This window comes from Mustelus asterias, chromosome 3, assembly GCF_964213995.1.
Source record: "Mustelus asterias chromosome 3, sMusAst1.hap1.1, whole genome shotgun sequence".
In the NCBI taxonomy this organism is placed as follows: Eukaryota; Metazoa; Chordata; class Chondrichthyes; order Carcharhiniformes; family Triakidae; genus Mustelus; species Mustelus asterias.
The window spans coordinates 126,740,532-126,759,618 of record NC_135803.1 but is presented as its reverse complement, the minus strand read 5'-3'; the positions used below and the strand labels follow the sequence as shown (position 1 = coordinate 126,759,618).

The following is a 19,087-nucleotide window of genomic DNA, read 5'->3' as shown; positions in this document are numbered from 1 at the left end:
ATATTTGGGTCCAAATACCTCATGTACTTCCCGTGGGCCTGTTTCAATGCATAGCTTGTGCAGGCCTGATAGTAGATTTCTTACTGTGGGTGATACACTTGGGGAAGGAGAAAAGTACAATTTCTGTAAAAGGGCTCTTACAAAGAACACATTGGCATTTTTTGTTTAAAAGCAATACCTAAAAGCAAACTCTATCTCCGGCCCATCATCAGTCCAGCCCAATTTCTTCATCTTCTGCCGAAGATGCACAGCTCTTTTTACAGCTGCTTCATATCGCTCAGTCTGCGTCAAGAAATACACATTTTCTTCGTTGAAAACAGCATCAGAATTGACAAGATGGTCTGACAAAACAAAGAAAAATATTGTAAGTAAAATATATTTAAATTTTTGATTAACATATCAATTCCTGTAAAGTTCAAAACGGATACTGAATTACTCATTATACATAAAGCCCCAAAATTGTGGAATATATTTTATATTGTTTATTGCACCCTCCTCCCTTTCTTCCCTAGCCTCCACTCCTCCAGCAGCTGTTTAGCTCAAGCAGTTCCCATACTCCAAGAATTGAAACCTCATACTTTTCCGAACTTTAAACAAAAATTGAAAACAAGTTATTTTTTCTCATCTATAATAACATTCCATACTTAAATAAGCAAAAGAAATTGTGTAATATTGTTTCCAATCAGGAGATGAAGTATTCTGACTAAACTTGATTAATCTTGCAGCTTTCACTTCTCAAACAAAATTAAAGCTTCATTAACCAATGTGCCTGCACCTTCAGGTAATTTCAGCCTGGGCATACTGGTCATTTGAGCAGGAGCAGGAAAGTATTCAATATTATACATAAACAGTCAAATAGGTAGATGCCTCTAAAAACAACTGGAGGATGTTCTGATTGGCAATTGTACTTTTAACAGAGGACCAGAATAAATGCAGAAGACTATGCCAGTTACTAAAGTCTGTTCTAAAGGACAAGTTGTTTATTTGAAACAAAACAGAGAATGCTGGAAAAGCTCAGCAAATCTGGCAGCATCTGTCCTGCTGACCTTTTCCAGCATTCTCCGGTTTGTTTCAGATTCCAGCATCCACAGCATTTTGCTTACTTTTGTTTATTAAGTTGTTTATTTAGCTTATATGTTGGTAAAGTTATCAACTGCTAGAAAGACTTAACATGCTGTCCTGGCGGCATGGTGGCACAGTGGTTAACACTGCTGCCTCACACGCCGGGAACCCGGGTTCAATTCCAGCCTTGGGTCACTGTCTGTGTGGAGTTTGCACATTCTCCCTGTGTCTGCATGGGTTTCCTCCGGGTGCTCCAGTTTCCTCCCATAGTCCAACGTTTGCAGGTTAGGTTGATTGGCTATGCTAAATTGCCCCTTAATGTCAGGGGTACTAAACAGAGTAAATGCATGGGGATAGGGCTTGGGTGGGGCTGTGGTCGGTGCTGACTCAATAGGACAAATGACCTCCTGCAGTGTAGGATTCTATAGCTTTGCAGGATGAAATACAATAGTAATGCTACTATCTGTTCCCCGGCCTCTTTTAGTATGCCTGGATATAATCCACTCAGACCCTGGGCTTCACTGTCTCTAGGTTTTTATTAATATATCAATTATATTCCCCTTTCTATTTTAAACGTCCTTGTATCTTTTATGATTTCTTCTCCTAAAGTCATGTCTTGGTATGACTCCTGCTCTGCCCAAGACCGCAAGGAACTACAAAAGGTTGTGAATGTAGCACAATCCATCACGCAAACCAGCCTCCCATCCATTGACTCTGTCTATACTTCCCGCTGCCTCAGCAAAGCAGCCAGCATAATTAAGAACCCCATGCACCCCGGACATTCTCTCTTCCACCTTCTTCCTTCGGGAAAAAGATACAAAAGTCTGAGGTCATGTACCAACCGACTCAAGAACAGCTTCTTTCCTGCTGCTGTCAGACTTTTGAATGGACTTACCTTGCATTAAGTTGATCTTTCTCTACACCCTAGCTATGACTGTAACACTACATTCTGCACTCTCTCATTTCCTTCTCTATGAACGGTATATTTTGTCTGTATAGCGCAAGAAACAATATTTTTCACTGTATGTTAATACATGTGACAATAATAAATCAAATCAAATCAAAAATGTCCACCTTGTTAGTCTCCCTGATAAAAATAGAGGAAAAGTAATGATCTAATACCTCATGGCGCCAGGGACCTGGTTTCAATTCTGGACTTGGGTGGCTGGCTGTGTGGAATTTGCACATTCTCCCTGTGCCTGCGTCGGTTTCCTCCCACAGTCCAAAGACATGTAGGTTTGGTGGATTAGCCGTAGTAAACGTGTGGGGTTACGGAGATGGAACAGAGGGGAGGGCCTGGGTGGGATGTTCTTTCAGAGTTGCTGCAAGCTTGCTGGGCCTATTTCTGCATTGTAGGGATTCAATGGTTCTAATACTTTTGTCATTTTGCCCCATTACTGGTGAGTTTATCTTGTACATCATTTAGTGGCCCATCCCTATCCTGCTTTACCTTCTGCTATTTATGCACCTGTAGGATATTTCACTATTTCTTTTCATAATACTTCATAACATAATTTTGTAGTTTCTCTGTCTTCCTATTTGTTCATTTTATTTATTTCCTAACCTCTTTGTATTCCCTTTGCCATTTCCTCCTTTATTGTCCATGTTTTCAGTGTATGCCTTCTTTAGATTCAATTCTGTCCCTACCATTTTATTCATCCATGGTGTTTCATTATTGGCTAGTTTGCTCTTTGGCTTTTTAGTGGAATGTATTTCTCCTAAAATTTGTTGATCACTTTAAACAAAAATAGTTCCCACTGATTGTTTTTCAATCTTTTTCCCATTTCTTGGCCCTAGTTTTGTTCTCGTCTCCTCAAAATCTGCTTCTTTCCCCTAATCGACTACATTTTTTGCCTTACTTATGTTTTTCCAACCTTTATCTTCAACTTGCATTGCCAATTAAAATTTTGTATGTTCTGTTAAGCTTCAATCCGTTATTTGTTCTGATTCATTTCCCATTATTAGTTCCACCAGCTAAACAGAAGGATAGTTGGTCATTAGGGAACAAAAGGATCACAGGGTGCGGGCAGAAAAGTGGAGCTGACTGAGATCAGCCATGGTTGTACTGAATAGCAGAGCATATGGTTCACTCCTGTTCCAATTTCTTGTGTTCATCTGATTCATTTCTTGTGCTCCTTATATACTGGCTATGAAAGGTGTCCTGAATACATTGTAAAAACTCTTATCCCTCTTTATGCCAGTTGTTTGGGGGTAGTTAAGATAGCTTACAGAGTTTTCCTCCACTTCCCTTAATAGATGGTCTGTAGAATAACCTTATTAACATCATTTTACCTAGATTGCAATCCCTGCCACTTGGAGACATGGAAGTGTGCTCAGCAGTTGAGGAATCGTTTGCTTATAATGCACATTTTTCAGTCCGCAAATGCTCATAACTTCAGTGAAACACAATTAACATAGTTAACATGAGTTAATGGTGTGATTAACAAAGGGACAGCAAAACTTTGGATGACTCAGGCTTACAGACAGAAGAATATGGAAGACTGGTCAGACAGCTTGGATCTTGTTTGTCTCTTGAAGAAACCTCGAGTGGATTTAATTTGAATTTGGTTTTTGGAGCAAGCAAGGGATGGATTTGGATTTGCCTGCTCCACTCTGAGCATTGGCTTTGTAATTTTAAGGATGGAGTAAAAAATATTTTTTAAAACTGGAACAATCAAGTTGGGAATTAGCAAAGGTATTGATGAGTGATTTAGCAAGGTCGGTGGATGTTATGGAGATTGAAATAGGCCAGTGGTTCTCAAACTTTAATCATAGGGGTCATAGTTTGAGGATAAGGGGTAAACCTTTTAGAACTGAGGCGAGGGGAAATTTCTTCACCCAGAGGGTGGTGAATGTGTGGAATTCACTACCACAGAATGTAGTTGAGGCCAAAACGTTGAGTGATTTCAAGAAATTAGATATAGCTCTTGGGGCTAAAGGGATCAGGGATTCATAGATTCATAGAACAGTACAGCACAGTACAGGCTCTTCGGCCCACGATGTTGTGCCAAACCTTTTCCGAAACCAAGATCAAGCTATCCCACTCCCTATCATTCTAGTGTGCTCCATGTGCCTATCCAATAACCGCTTGAAAGTTCCTAAAGTGTCCGATTCCACTATCACAGCAGGCATATGGCAGGAAGAGGGGATCAGGATATTGAATTCGATGATCAGCCATGATAAAGATGACGGAGCAGGCTCGAAGGGCCAAATAGCCTACTCCTGCTACTCCTAGTTTCTATGTTTAATTGAACGAACCCTTTTCAAATGGATTGATAATCACAGACTCCCTTCCCAATCTAAGTTATACTATATAGTAGTCATCATACGAAGGTGCTGCATATAGAGTTTCACAAATATCAGCAAGATACAAATGCCTGCTTTCAAGCCTGACAGATAAACCTGTTGGACTTTAACCTGGTGTTGTGAGACTTCTTACTGTGTTTACCCCAGTCCAACGCCGGCATCTCCACATCAAGCCTGGAGAACAGAGCACAGGGAACAAGAGCACAGGGAACAAGAGCACAAGCTGTGCGGGCCACACCTGCAGCTGTCATTCACTCCCTTACTGTTGACCACGGCACCTGGGTGGTTCATGGACGTCATGATGTGGAGATGCCGGCGTTGGACTGGGGTAAACACAGTAAGACGTTTAACAACACCAGGTTAAAGTCCAACAGGTTTATTTGGTAGCAAAAGCCACACAAGCTTTCGGAGCTCTTAGCCCCTTCTTCAGGTGAGTGGGAATTCTGTTCACAAACAGAGCTTATAAAGACACAGACTCAAATTACATGAATAATGCTTGGAATGCGAATACTTACAACTAATCAAGTCTTTAAGAAACGAAACAATGTGAGTGGAGAGAGCATCAAGACAGGCTAAAAAGATGTGTATTGTCTCCAGACAAGACAGCCAGTGAAACTCTGCAGGTCCACGCAACTGTGGGAGTTACAAATAGTGTGACATGAACCCAATATCCCGGTTGAGGCCGTCCTCGTGTGTGCGGAACTTGGCTATCAGTTTCTGCTCAGCGACTCTGCGCTGTCGTGTGTCGCGAAGGCCGCCTTGGAGAACGCTTACCCGAATATCACTTCAGCGGTCATGGGCATTCGGCCTCTGATATTCGGGTAAGCGTTCTCCAAGGCGGCCTTCGCGACACACGACAGCGCAGAGTCGCTGAGCAGAAACTGATAGCCAAGTTCCGCACACACGAGGACGGCCTCAACCGGGATATTGGGTTCATGTCACACTATTTGTAACTCCCACAGTTGCGTGGACCTGCAGAGTTTCACTGGCTGTCTTGTCTGGAGACAATACACATCTTTTTAGCCTGTCTTGATGCTCTCTCCACTCACATTGTTTCGTTTCTTAAAGACTTGATTAGTTGTAAGTATTCGCATTCCAAGCATTATTCATGTAATTTGAGTCTGTGTCTTTATAAGCTCTGTTTGTGAACAGAATTCCCACTCACCTGAAGAAGGGGCTAAGAGCTCCGAAAGCTTGTGTGGCTTTTGCTACCAAATAAACCTGTTGGACTTTAACCTGGTGTTGTTAAACGTCTTACTGGTTCATGGACCCCAGTTTGGGAACCAGTAAAATAGGCGGTCTTATCATGTTGCGGTTAAATAGGGCTATAAAGGTTAGGAGCAATTTGGTTAGATTGCAGACAGCTTCCAGAGAGAGGTGACGAGGGGACAGGAGTGAGGGGACAGAGGACAACTGTGTCAATCTTCCCAATATCTAGTTAAGGGAGTTTTTGCCAGACTGGATTTGGGACAAGCTGGCAAATTAGAGGCTTTAACTGAAAAGTTCAGGTCTATTCAGTGTTTTGGATTAAATCCTGTAATTGTGAAATTGGCACTCTCTGACCATGCAGCCCCCGGTTTGACCGGACACACTCTGACCATGCAACCCCTGGTTTGACCGGACACTCTCTGACCATGCAGCCCCGGTTTAACCGGACACTCTGACCATGCAGCCCCTGGTTTGACCGGACACACTCTGGCCACGCAGCCCCCGGTTTAAACGGACACACTCTGGCCATGCAACTGTCGGTTTGACCGCGGACGTTCCCTGATCGGGACTCACCGACAGCCCTCCTGGTGCGGGTGCGACCCGCTCCGCCGTCCAGCAGGTTGACCAGTTTCTCGAGCGGGAAAGTGGGATCCCCCCGCTCGCTCGCGATGTCGGGGTTAACGGTTGGGCGCGAGCCGCTGTCGAAAGCTAACGACGCCATCGCGCGCGCTGCTGCCCTTTGGAACTCTGGCCCGGGCAACGCTGAGAGCCCGCCCCTGCCGCCCGCTGATTGGTGCCTGCTCCCACTGTCGCTGTGCTGATTGGCTGTGGCTGCTGTCAATCTGAGCCCGCTGCTGTGTTAACAAGTTGCCTCCTTCCCTTCTGGACTTAGTACTGCCTTACCTTTTCCAGATGTGGATTCCAGGTGCGCCTTACCTTTTCCAGCACAGCCCGCTGCCAACTTTGTCATTTCAAATCATAAGTCATAATAAATTTTGATCTTAGGGAAAATGTAAATATGACCATTCTTTACTGTTGGAGTGATTGGAAATGCTTGTGTAAAATTCCCATTTGAAAGCCAGGATTGAATCTTGTCCTCAGTTGGGTGGTGATTTCCAGTTCCTGAGCCCTGGCTGTATAAAGAAGTTTTTTTTCCCTCCTGTCACCATTGAAGATGTTGAAACGTCGTACGACACCAGGTTATAGGCCAACAGGTTTATTTAAAATCGCAAGCTTTCTGAGCACTGTTTCTTCGTCAGGTGAAGGAGCAGCGCTCTGAAAGCTTGTGATTTCAAATAAACCTGTTGGACTATAACCTGGGGTCCATCTGGCCTCTCATCTTGACAACCCTAGTCCAACACCGGTATCTCCACATCATTGACATTCACCTTAAATCTGTCGCTGCTGATTCTCAACGCTTCAGTCAATGGGAACAGTATCGTCCTATCTGTTTTTGAACAGCCTCTCGTCATTGACTAGTGTTCATGATCATGAGCATTGACCTGTGTTGTAATCAATATTTTGTTGGTAGATCAATTGTTTTCACAGTTTCATGCTGTTTTTAATGGTACCTCATGTGTTGAACTGCTGTCCATTAAAAGATGCCAAGTTAACGACCAATATGCAAACCTTGTGTTTCTCTCTCATAGCAAATGTTGGTGTTAGATGAAAATAGTGTGGCTGGATTATTTCTAAAACGATGTTCTACTACACTTCCCACTGCCTCGGAAAAACAGCTAGCATAATCAAGGACCCCATGAATCCCGGACATATTTTCTTTTGTCGGGAAAAATATACAAAAGCCTGTGATCGCGTACCAACCAACTCAAGAACAGCTTCTTCCCTGCTGCCATCAGGCTTTTGAATGGACCTACCACATATTAAACTGATCTTTCTCTACACCCTATCTGTGACTGTAACACTATATTCTGCACCCTCTCCTTTCCTTCTCCCCTATGTACTCTATGAACAGTATGCTTTGTCTATAGAAATAATACTTTTCACTGTATCCCAATATATGTGAAAATCAAATAAATAAATCAAATCAATAAACATCTCTGTCAAATCGCCACTCAACTCTTCTCTCAAGAGAACAACCCCAACTTCTCCAATCTATTCACATAACTGAAGCCCCCATCCCTGGCATCATTTCCATAAATCTATTCTGCCCCCTCTCTAAAACCTTCCCATGCTCTTTAAAGCACAATGCCCAGAATCTGACACAGACACCCATAGGCAGATTTACAATTAGTGAGGCCTTGTGCTCACCTTAATTTCTGCACCCTCATCCCCAACCTCACTGCTCCCCACCCTTGCCCTGCAAAACACAAAAGCACTAGTCACAAAAATACATAATTTGATCGCTGCTTTTTCACCTGCAAAAACGTGCCTGTGCGAATAATTGCCTTGCTGAAATCCAAGTCCACCTCTTGTCAGAATGACGGTAAAGATGGTTAATATTGCGATATGAGATTTGAGACAAGCAAACGTGAAACTTGCTGATGAGCAACGAGATGGAAAAATCAGCCAATAACATCACTGCAGTACAGCTAGTAAAAACATTGCCTAGCAACTCTTTATTTAAAAGGAATCATGCATCACAGTTAGGATTTCTTCAGAATGAGCCAGTGCAGGAGCAAATACTCCAATCAACAAGATACATACACTGCTGTTCAGTATATTTCACAGAGTCTCCAAAAATAAAAGTGAACTTCCTCTTACAAAATCAAAAAAGTTATTGTTATAAATTCACGTGAGTGGAGTCCAATTAGTCCAAGTCCAATATCAGGTGGCTTTGTCTGGCAGGATTCCGTTATTTGTCCGAGAGACTTTAAGAAGTCCAGTCTTGAGAGTGATGTTGACTAGAGCCACCAGCATGTGACCAGCTTCAGCCATTATATCACCTCAGCAATGGTCATTTTGAAAAACAGAATTTAAACAAGAGAATATGGAAGAAGGACAGCTTTTTAAGATTTCCTTACTTCATCCCTTGTTGACATGGCAATTTAGATAGCTTTTTTTCTACACTTTTCCTTTACAAAATAATCAATTACACGATCATAGGTAATATCTTGTAAAGACGCACTTTCAATTCTCAATATTGTGAACTTGTCAAATGTTCCTGAGTCACCATACTTCACAAATAATTTTTAACTTTTCAAACAGATAAAGAACTTTCAAGGAAACATTTATGACAGGTATTGTTAAAAGTATTTTCAGAATGGTTTCCACATTAGAAGGATTGCCTGCAAACCATCAGATACAAGTCTGTGCAAATCAGCTGGTGATCACGAAGCACAGAGTTCATCATTAACGATAAAATGAATGAATCATTTCACCTCATCTTCAAAAAGATTTGTGCCTATGTCCTGGTAGAACTCACTTAAGTTCTTACTGCAATGATTTTTAGCATTTTCATCCGTACCTCTCAACCTGGGTTTGTAAGTTTGCATTTGACACCAAGATTGGTGGCATAGTGGACAGTGAAGAAGGTTTTCTAGGATTGCAACAGGATCTTGATCAATTGGCAGTGGGCTGACGAATGGCAGATGGAATTTAATTTAGATAAATGCGAGGTGATGCATTTTGGTCAATCGAAACAGGGCAGGACTTACTCAGTTAATGGTAGGGCATTGGGGAGAGTTACAGAACTAAGAGATCCAGGGGTACAGGTTCATAGCTCCTTGAAAGTGGAGTCACAGGTGGACAGAGTGGTGAAGAAGGTTTTTGGCATGCTTGATTTAATTGGTCAGAACATTGAATACAGGAGTTGGGACGTCTTATTGAAGTTGTGCTAGACATTGGTAAGGCCACACTTGGAATACTGTGTACAGTTCTTGTCACCCTATCATAGAAATGATATTATTAAACTAGAAAGAGTGCAGAAAAGATTTACTAGGATGCTACCAGGACTTGATGGTTTGAGGCTGGATAGACTGGGACTTTTTTCTCTGGAGTGTAGGAGGCTTAGGGGTGATCTTATAGAGGGCTATAAAGTAATGAGGGGCATAGATCAGCTAGATAGTCAATCTTTTCCCAAAGGTAGGGGAGTCTGAAACTAGAAGGCATAGGTTTAAGGTGATAGGGGAGTGATACAAAAGTGTCCAGAGGAGCAATATTTTCACACCGAGGGTGGTGAGTATCTGGAACAAGCTGCCAGAGGTAGTAGTAGAGGCGGGTACAATTTTGTCTCATAAAAAGTGTTTAGACAGTTACATGGGTAAGATGGGTATAGAGGGATATGGGCCAAACGCGGGCAATTGGGACGAGCTTAGGGGCTAAAAAAAGGGGCAGCATGGACAAGTTGGGCCGAAGGGCCTGTTTCCATGCTGTAAACCTCTGACTCTATGACTCTGTCAAAAAGCACACAAAATAAATCAACAGTTTTCTTCAAAGATTCACTTCTACTCTGCAATTTCACCATTAGAGTGTCACAAATAGCGTTGACAGTCTCAATGATGATCTTCTCTTTCCTGTTTTAAAATGATTTCATTGTCTCTAGTTTCACTGAGAAATAACTTCCTATGTCTTATACGCTTCTCATCTGATATCAGAGGAGCCTATATTTGTTGTTAGCGTTAGTGCTTTTGCTTCCATCTAGCTGCAATCATTTTCAACTTCCATGATAAAATTTTAACTAAATAAATAAATTTGTATCAATATTTTGCAGCAGTCTGCTGACATTAATTCTTTGAAGTAAACGGTTCAACAAAAGAATAAAAACAGCAATATTGCACCTTTCAAACTTCTCTCCTGAGGATGTTGCTTTAGTTTCACACATGGTTTTTTTGAATTTGATTTGGCTATGTCTAATAAGATTTCCTTTATATCATCGAAGGACATTTTCAAAGCCAAAACAGTATCTGCACGAGCAGACCACCTGGTGTCATGAATTTTTTTCACTGTCAAATGTTTTCCATTTGATTGTAATATATTCCACCGATGTGTGGAAAACGAAAGAAAGGCATACTTGGCTTTGAACAAAGTCAAAAAAATGTATAGCACCTCACAGGATTTGGCTGCAGCATTGCAGATTAAATTCAAGGAATGACTGGAACATGGGATGAATAATGCGCAGCGGCTTACATTGTTCAGTCTTGCTTGTAGACCTGAATATTTTCCTGCCATATTTATTGCATTATTGAAGCTCTGCCCACAACAATTTTTGATGTTCAAACCTAAATTTTCAATGATTTCTAAAACATTTGTCTTCAGACATTCAGCAGGTGTGATTTTAGCTGGACAAAACAAAGAAGTTGCTCTACAAGTTCACCACTGCTGATCACATATGTTAAAATTACTGTTAATTGTTCCACATGACTCACAGCTGGTGTTGAATCAACTATTATGGAATAGTATTTGGCATCTTTAACTTCATTCATGAATTGGTTTCTCAGCCACTCTGCTATTAGAGTAAAGTATTCATAGGTCTGGTGGATTGAAAAGTTGGTCTTCCCTGAGCTACAGTATTGACAACTTTTCAAAAGGCTCTTTGAGAAGCTCATCAAATTCACTGAGATATTCAAAGCAAGATAAAAATATTACCTTTTCGATTTGACAATGATGACTCATCATGTGCTCTTAGAGGTAGTCCCAAAGAAGATAGCAGTTTGATCATGGCAACAACAGACATCATCAACAACATCAGATTTTTGAATGGACCTACCTCACACTAAGTTGATCTTTCTCTACACCCTAGTTATGATTGTCACACCACATTCTGCACTCTCTCCTTTCCTTCTCTATGAATGGTATGCTTTGTCTGAATAGCGCGCAAGAAACAATACTTTTCACTGTATACCAATACATGTGACAATAATAAAACAAATCAAAACACATCTCAGCATTTTCCTCCAACAAGAACACTCTTTTTCAAACTGAGCCGATAATGCAGAATCAATTCTTCCAGATAATTTACATCTTTGAATGAATGCACACGTAGCTTTAATATGCGCTTTGGAAGTTTAGTATCAGCAAAATCTCTTAAACCATTTCTCCAATTGAAGTCCTTGTTGATGAATGTTTGATTCCCTTTACTAGGGTCAGGGTCAGGGAATAATTTGCAAACAACAGCAGACTGCCTTAGAGCTTTCCGAAAGAAATCAACCAATTTCTAATTTCAGTCATCCCATTTCTCTTCACCCCCAGAGAATGGAACTGATGAAGATTTCTAACCTGCATTCAGCCTTCAACTTCAAAATCTCTTTTCTCAAATTTTCCATATTACCTATGGTTTTCAGTTTATTTAGTACAAAATGTTTTACCATACCCAGTGAGACATATTTTGGCCATAAGGCAATGTCTTCAGGGTAGATTTCTTCCCTCCCCAACAGAATCAGTAACACCTTGTAGTTCCGTTGTAATTTCAGAGTCCACTTGTTCAACTTTTGCAGTCAATGTGGTATCTCTGGAAATTGTCAAGTCAGTAGATAATTCACCCATACTTTTGGATGATTAATAAAAACTTTGAACTTCTAAAAATAAAATGACAAACTGTCTTTTTGCTCAGCTTCGTTCTCTTGTCTCGCCTTTGTTTTTCTGTGCTTTTGACTGCCAGATTGATTGTGTTGTTTCATTTTGCTAAAGAAACTGATTTTGATTTTAGGCAGCTAATAAAGTGTCTGAAAGAGCAGGTGTTTGCACAGTCAATCTCACGTTTTCATCAGGTTCAAGCTCGGCAAAAATGGGACTAATCTTTTAACTATGAAGCTGATTCTGCTCATAGATTTCAAACAAGGGTCACTCTACCAATGGAAACAAGCTGGAAACCAGAGAAGCACCAGGGCCCACGATTTCTCTCCTACTATGCCAGGCACATCATCCAAATCTCTCTCTCCAACAGGATAAGGTTACCTATAACAGCCATGAGCAGAGCAAAACAAGTGAGGGACAATTTGAGTCTGAGAGAGATGGTACTCCTTGGGTTCTGCACTGCTGGCCCACAGCCCATCGATGCTGAGAACATTGCAGATAACTGTATGATCTTGATTTATGCCTCTTCCCAACTGCCAACTCACCCTCATCCTGGTGTCTGACATGATGTACAAGCTGCAGCTGGTGTGACAATCAAAGTGCTGCTTTCCACACATCCCAACTTTCCCTTTCTGATACCCCTGCTCATTGTTGTTCTACTTTGCTATTTTTAATCATTTTTAAAACTTTACCCCAGTTCAGCCCTTAGCTGTGATGAAAGTTGATTTTAAATAAATAAACCTTTGATCCCCTCCCCCAACCCCGTCACTTGGCCTGACTTGTTCAGCCACCAAGTCAGATACTGGGACTGCTCATACCATTCGGCTGGTTGGGGTTGGGATCAGCACATGGTGAGTCACATGGACACAAGTGGACTTCAACCAAAGCGGGGTAAAGGATAATCTATGGCTGATCGCAGGAGGGCAAGGTCGCAGATAAGTTCTGCTCCAGTGGGATCAAATGAGGACTTTGTTGGAATGATATTCAGGAGAACATGAGAATAAGGGTGCAACCAACTGTGCTGCCAGACAAACCGTCAAGGAGCATAGAGGAGCCTGGTTCCAACTTGGTGGGCATTGCGTCTCTGCAGTACAGCAGATCCAGATGGACTGTCACTGCAGGCCCATATTTGTTGCAGTCTTGGTGGAGAAAGATCATCATATCCTCTGTCCTCTGAGAGGCAGCACGGTAGCACAGTGGTTAGCACTGCTGCTTCACAGCTCGCAGGGACCTGGGTTCGATTCCCGGCTTGGGTCACTGTCTGTGTGGAGTTTGCACATTCTCCTCGTGTCTGCGTGGGTTTCCTCTGGGTGCTCCGGTTTCCTCCCACAGTCCAAAGATGTGCGGGTTAGGTCGATTGGCTATGCTAAAATTGCCCCTTAGTGTCCTGAGATGCATAGGTTAGAGGGATTAGCAGGTAAATATGTGGGGATGTGGGGGGAGGGCCGAGGTGGGATTGTGGTCGGTGCAGACTCGATGGGCCCAATGGCCTCTTTCTGCACTGTAGGGTTTCTATGATTCTTATCTCTCTAAGCTTGCAGCAACATTCTTGACAAATCCAGCAACTCGTCCACCACAACACCTCCTAAAGCACTCCAAAGTACTTCCAGAATGCTTGCAATAGCAGAGGTCAGTTTAAATGACCACGGTGCATTTCTCCTGCCAAACGTAGGACTGTTCTTTAGTGAGCAAAATTCAAATATGTCGAGTGGATTTGCATGTTCCAAGTTAATACAGCTATTTGACGTCATAACCTGGTAAGAAGGCATACTTCGAGCACACATGAAAAGCCCACACAAGTGCCCTTCCCAGCACGGAGTTTCACACAGGCTATGCCAGAAATGTGCGAAAGATGGGCAGCACGGTGGCACAATGGTTAGCACTGCTGGCTCACAGCGCCAGGGACCCGGGTTCAATTCTGGCCTTGGTTCACTGGCTGTGTGGAGTTTGCACATTCTCCCCGTGTCTGCGTGGGTTTCCTCCGGGTGCTCCGGTTTCCTCCCAGTCCAAAGATGTACGGGTTAGGTTGATTGGCCATTCTAAATTGACCCTAGTGTCAGGGGGATTAGCAGGGTAAAATGTGTGGGGTTACAGGAATAGGGCCTCGGTGGGATTGTTGTTGGTACAGACTCGATGGGCCGAATGGCCTCCTGTACTGTAGGGATTCTATGAACACGTCTCAAATCCCTCGAATTAATCAGTTTTCAACATCGGCCACAGTACCAAATCAGCAAACAACATCCTTTGTGACTGACAAAAGGTAAACTATCAGCCCTTTTCCTAGGACCCATCTCATGCAGAATGATACAGTGCGTCAGGAGGCCATTCGGCCTATCGAGCTAGCATGTACAACAATCCCAGCCAGGCCCTATTCCCACATATTCACCCCGCTAACCCCCTGACACTTCTGGCATGGCCAATCAACCTAACCCACACAACTTGAGTGTTTTTGACATGGTTAACCACTGCATCCCTCGAATGTTATCCAACTGGCTAGGAGTGCACTCATCTGGTTCTAGTCTTATGTAATTAACTGTAATCAAAACACTACTTGCAATGGCTTCTCTTCCTGTTCCCTCACCATTACCTCTAGTATCCCCTGACGATCTTCCAGACAATCTTTATTTATTTCAAACAGCTGCTGTTTGGACTGTAATTTCTGTACTTACTGCCAATGGAAAACTGACAACTTAGTAAAAGGAATGCATACAAGATTAGCAAAATCAACTATTTTGTATCATCTTTAAAGTATTCTATTATGATTTATAAACAATTCACTTTAAACTTTGTTAGGTGGCCCTGTATTAATGTAACATTGCTCAGTGAGCTAAAATTGATTTCAATAAGATTGCTTTGAAATATACAAACAAATAGTTAGAAGACTGAGTTTCACTTCCTCTGTTGAACTACAGCACAATCTTAATGCCGTTCTGAGGGAATGCTGCATTCTCAGGGTGCCTTCTTTCAGTTAAGAACTTAAGTCAATGCGCCATCTGCCTCTATAGTAAAAGTTCGCATGGCACTGCTCATAGAACTTTAAAAATAGATTTATTGGTTATTTGCTGTTTTTTTGGTACCTTGCTGTGTGCATACTGGCTATTGCATTAATTATTATAGTTCAAAATGTAATTCATTGGCTGTTAAATCATTTGGATTGACCCCAGGATATGATTAGGTGCTGAATGATGGAAAATCTTCTTCATCAGCTCGAAGTTCTGTAAAATCTCATAAGGTGTTTGTAATCGAAAACAGCAATTTGTTTGGAATATATAAGCCTCCACAAACAATACAGTAATTGCAATATTTGAAAAACAGTGCAAAGCCTGCACAATTTATGTACCAGAATTTTCCACAAAGTAAAATATGTATGTTTTATTTCAAAGTTATAAGTTACAATGACACAAACCTATGATGGCAAAAGTACAGCGGAATACATTACCCCCTTTTCCTGTTATTGATAATTACACTGGGTATTTATAATCACAGACTGACTTGAATTTTATATGCATGTTTATATACACAAAAAAGTAACAATTCCTCAAAAAATGAGTAACAGTGAGAGAAAATAAACTCCATTCCAAGGTTAGTGCTGTGAGACATATTCTATCAGACACATGTAACCATTGTTTCATATAGTGATGTGATAGGTACAACTTACCCAACAGTCAATACCTATTCAGCAACATCTCAAAGGCAACATTCCCAAAACATATACAGATAGCTGTTACCATTATAAACAATGCAAACTATTAACAGTGTAAGCTAAGTTGAACTTTTTTTTCACAATTCTGTTCAAGTAAAATACAAGAAATCCTTTCAATTTATTACCCAGTGAATCTAATACAGAGAGCAAAGCGAAGAGTGACCCAAACTCAGATATATTTAAAAGGATTTCAGGGTTACATTCATAACCAACTGATGAGTTTTTTTTAAAACAGTAAGTATAGTTTCCATGACCTGACACTACTTCTTACCAGAAATGAAATCAGTACTGTGAAATATAACATAGGGATATGAATATAAAAATGCTGCACCAATTAATCACTTGAGCACTGATTTTTAATGATTACTGGTTTAAGGTCAAAGTTAATATATTTCTTGTGCTAACTCCATGGAATTCTGTACATTCTGTAAGGCTATTTTCTGTGATTTTCTAAGGCGTAATATGTTAAGACAACATTGATGACATCTATGGAGATAATAACTTATGATAGTAATGTCAGAATTAAAATTAGTCTAAAGTTAAATATGTTGTCAGGAAAACACATGTTTCCAAAGTGTGTAGGTCAGTTGTTTCTCTGTTTACTGTAAAAGTTATAATTGTGTAGACCCTATTTATTACTTTAACCCATACACGTGTAACGATTATTCCATTGAGAATCATGGTATATTTTTCCAGAATACATTGTGTTGTTCTAAACTCAATCTCTAAAAATTAGCAGCTCACAGCTCCGAATCTTCCCGGCAGATTCTCGTTAATTTAGCTGACGGCTGTATGCGTGTCCATACAAATGATATATCCATAAAATACTACAATGAACCATTTATTTTACTGTTTTGATCTGGAGCTCAAGATTAATATTAAAATATATATGCAGCATTTACAATGATGTAATCTTCCATTAGCAACATTTTTAATTCAAATATAGTTGTACCAAGAAACCAAGACATACAAGTCATAAAATCTGGTCAAACTACAAGACAGGCAAAAGGCTTGTTTTGATGACAAACTCCAATAACGTAACATGACGATGTCACCATTTCATCCTGTTAAAGAGAACATTTTGTTGTGTTCTCATTAAATAGTTAAGTGTCATGACTGCAGAATCTCAGTTGATGTTATTTAGGTGGATGAACCTTTGCATAAAACTCTAATTATGAAACGTTATTTATGTGCATTGCATCATCACATGCAATGTTTGCAAGAATATAATTAACTCAATGCAGCTCACGTCAGCAGTTTTAGCAGGGAGTAATGAATTTACAGTGTTGATAGATCACTTGCACTCCGCTATTAGTAAAGTCACCTTCCAGCTTCATAGGATTCCTATTATCCGTGCCGTTCTCCAAACTGGCATCTTCACTGTAAAATAGCACTTTTGTGTTTTCACCAAATGACCAGATTTGGCAGGTGCCCATGGAACAAACATTCTTTACGTCAGGAAAAGACTAGCCATCATTCACAGCTGAATAACATTTCATATTTCATTATTCTCTGAAGAAAGACAAGAACATTAAATGAACTCTATAGCGATGGCATAGCAAATCAGTCAAGTAGAACTGGTGCCAAGTTTAACCCACCAGTTAAATTCAGCTGGGACAGGAGGGCTCAATACTACCCAGCTTTCTTTTCTGCACTGAAAGTAGAGGTTCGCCGCAAGTTTTCTTTGACTTTGATGAATTCAGGGGCATTCTCCTGTTCCTCGCCACTCCTCTCCTGTTCTCGTTCCAACTGCAAGACAACATTGTGTAAAAATTATTATGGTTTTCTTGCATGTCTTGGCTTGAACTTGCTGCAATTGGACCACAGGAATTGTAAAGTGTTATTACAGTTGGTACCAAAGTTGTACGTCAGATTAACGACTGTGCCAGTACCAAATCAGGAATTAATGGATTGTTAATGATTTGCTGACATTATTTTCACAGTAACATCATTGCAGTATTAGTGTAAGCCTACTTGTGACACTAATAAAAATAAGTGAATATTCCGGGGTATAAGTATTTTAGGCAAGATAGAGAAGGGGCTAGGAGAGGTGGGGGAGTAGCAATGCTGGTTAGGGAGCATATTACAGCGGTACAGAGGGTGGACAATTTGGAAGGGTCAGGTAACGAGTCACTGTGGGTGGAGCTCAGAAACAGGAAGGGCGCAGTCACTATGCTGGGGGTATACTACAGACCTCCCAACAGCCCACGGGAATGGATATGTAAGGAGATTCTGGACAGGTGCAGAAAAAATAGGGTTGTTGTAGTGGGAGACTTTAATTTCCCTCACATAGACTGGAAATCGCTTAGGGCTGGGGGCCTGGACGGGGAAGAATTTATAAAATGCGTACAGCAAGGTTCTTTGGAACAATATGCTGACAGTCCAACTAGAGAGGGGACTATACTGGACCTAGTACTGGGGAATGAGCCCGGTCAGGTCATCAAAGTTTCAGTAGGGGAACATGTGGCAAATAGTGACCACAATTCTGTAAACTTTAGGATAGTAATGGAAAAAGATGAGTGTTGTCCTATGGGTAAGGTGCTGAATTGGGGGGAAAGGCTAACTACAGCCGGATTAGGCAGGATTTGGTGGCTGTTGATTGGGAGAGGCTCTTTGAGGGTAAATCCACAGCTGGCATGTGGGAGTCTTTTAAGGAGCAGTTGATAGGACTGCAGGACAGGCATGTGCCTGTAAAGAGGAAGGATAGGAAAGGTAGGATTCGGGAGCCGTGGATAACCAGTGAAATTGTGGGTCTAATCAAAAAGAAAAAAGAGGCATACATGAGGTCCAGGCAGCTAAAAACAGATGGAGCACTGGAGGAATACAGAGAAAGTAGAAAAGAACTCAAACAGGGAGTTAGAAGGGCAAAAAGGGGTCACGAAATGTCCTTGGCAGACAGGATTAAGGAGAATCCTAAGGCATTTTATACATTCTAGGAACAAGAGGGTTGTTAGGGAAAGAATCGGACCTCTCAGGGACAAAGGAGGGGAATTATGCTTAGAACCAAAGGAAGTAGGAGAGATCCTAAACGAATACTTTGCATCAGTATTCACAAAGGAGAGGGACATGTTGACTGGTAGTGTCTCAGAGAGATGTGTTGACCCATTAGAAAAAATCTCAATTACAAGGGAGGAAGTGTTAGGGTTTTTAGGAAACATTAAGACAGACAAATCCCCAGGGCCAGATGGCATCTATCCTAGACTCCTCAGGGAGGCAAGAGATGAAATTGCTGGGCCTCTAACAGAAATCTTTGTCTCTTCACTGGACACAGGTGAGCTCCCAGAGGATTGGAGGATAGCAAATGTGGTCCCGTTATTTAAGAAGGGTAGCAAGGAT

General features: G+C 41.4%; 2 protein-coding genes across 6 annotated transcripts in view; both read right to left on the bottom strand.

Annotated features, from left to right (window-relative positions):
• Positions 1-6,356, bottom strand: part of LOC144491564 (peroxisomal acyl-coenzyme A oxidase 2-like) — a 43,442-nt gene extending 37,086 nt beyond the window's left edge. The window contains exons 1-2 of the mRNA XM_078209546.1: positions 6,151-6,356; positions 179-341 (exon numbers count right to left, since the gene is read on the bottom strand). Of these exons, the coding sequence (XP_078065672.1) occupies positions 179-341; positions 6,151-6,298 (311 nt within the window). The 5' untranslated portion in view covers positions 6,299-6,356. The remainder of the gene's footprint in view (positions 1-178; positions 342-6,150) is intronic.
• Positions 6,357-15,405: 9,049 nt separating this feature from the next.
• Positions 15,406-19,087, bottom strand: part of LOC144491562 (actin-associated protein FAM107A-like) — a 70,420-nt gene continuing 66,738 nt past the window's right edge. For 4 of the 5 annotated variants that reach the window (XM_078209544.1, XM_078209541.1, XM_078209542.1 and 1 more), the window contains exon 4: positions 15,406-17,500. In XM_078209544.1, the coding sequence (XP_078065670.1) occupies positions 17,384-17,500 (117 nt within the window). In that variant the 3' untranslated portion in view covers positions 15,406-17,383. The remainder of the gene's footprint in view (positions 17,501-19,087) is intronic. The other variant, XM_078209543.1, reaches the window with a different exon arrangement.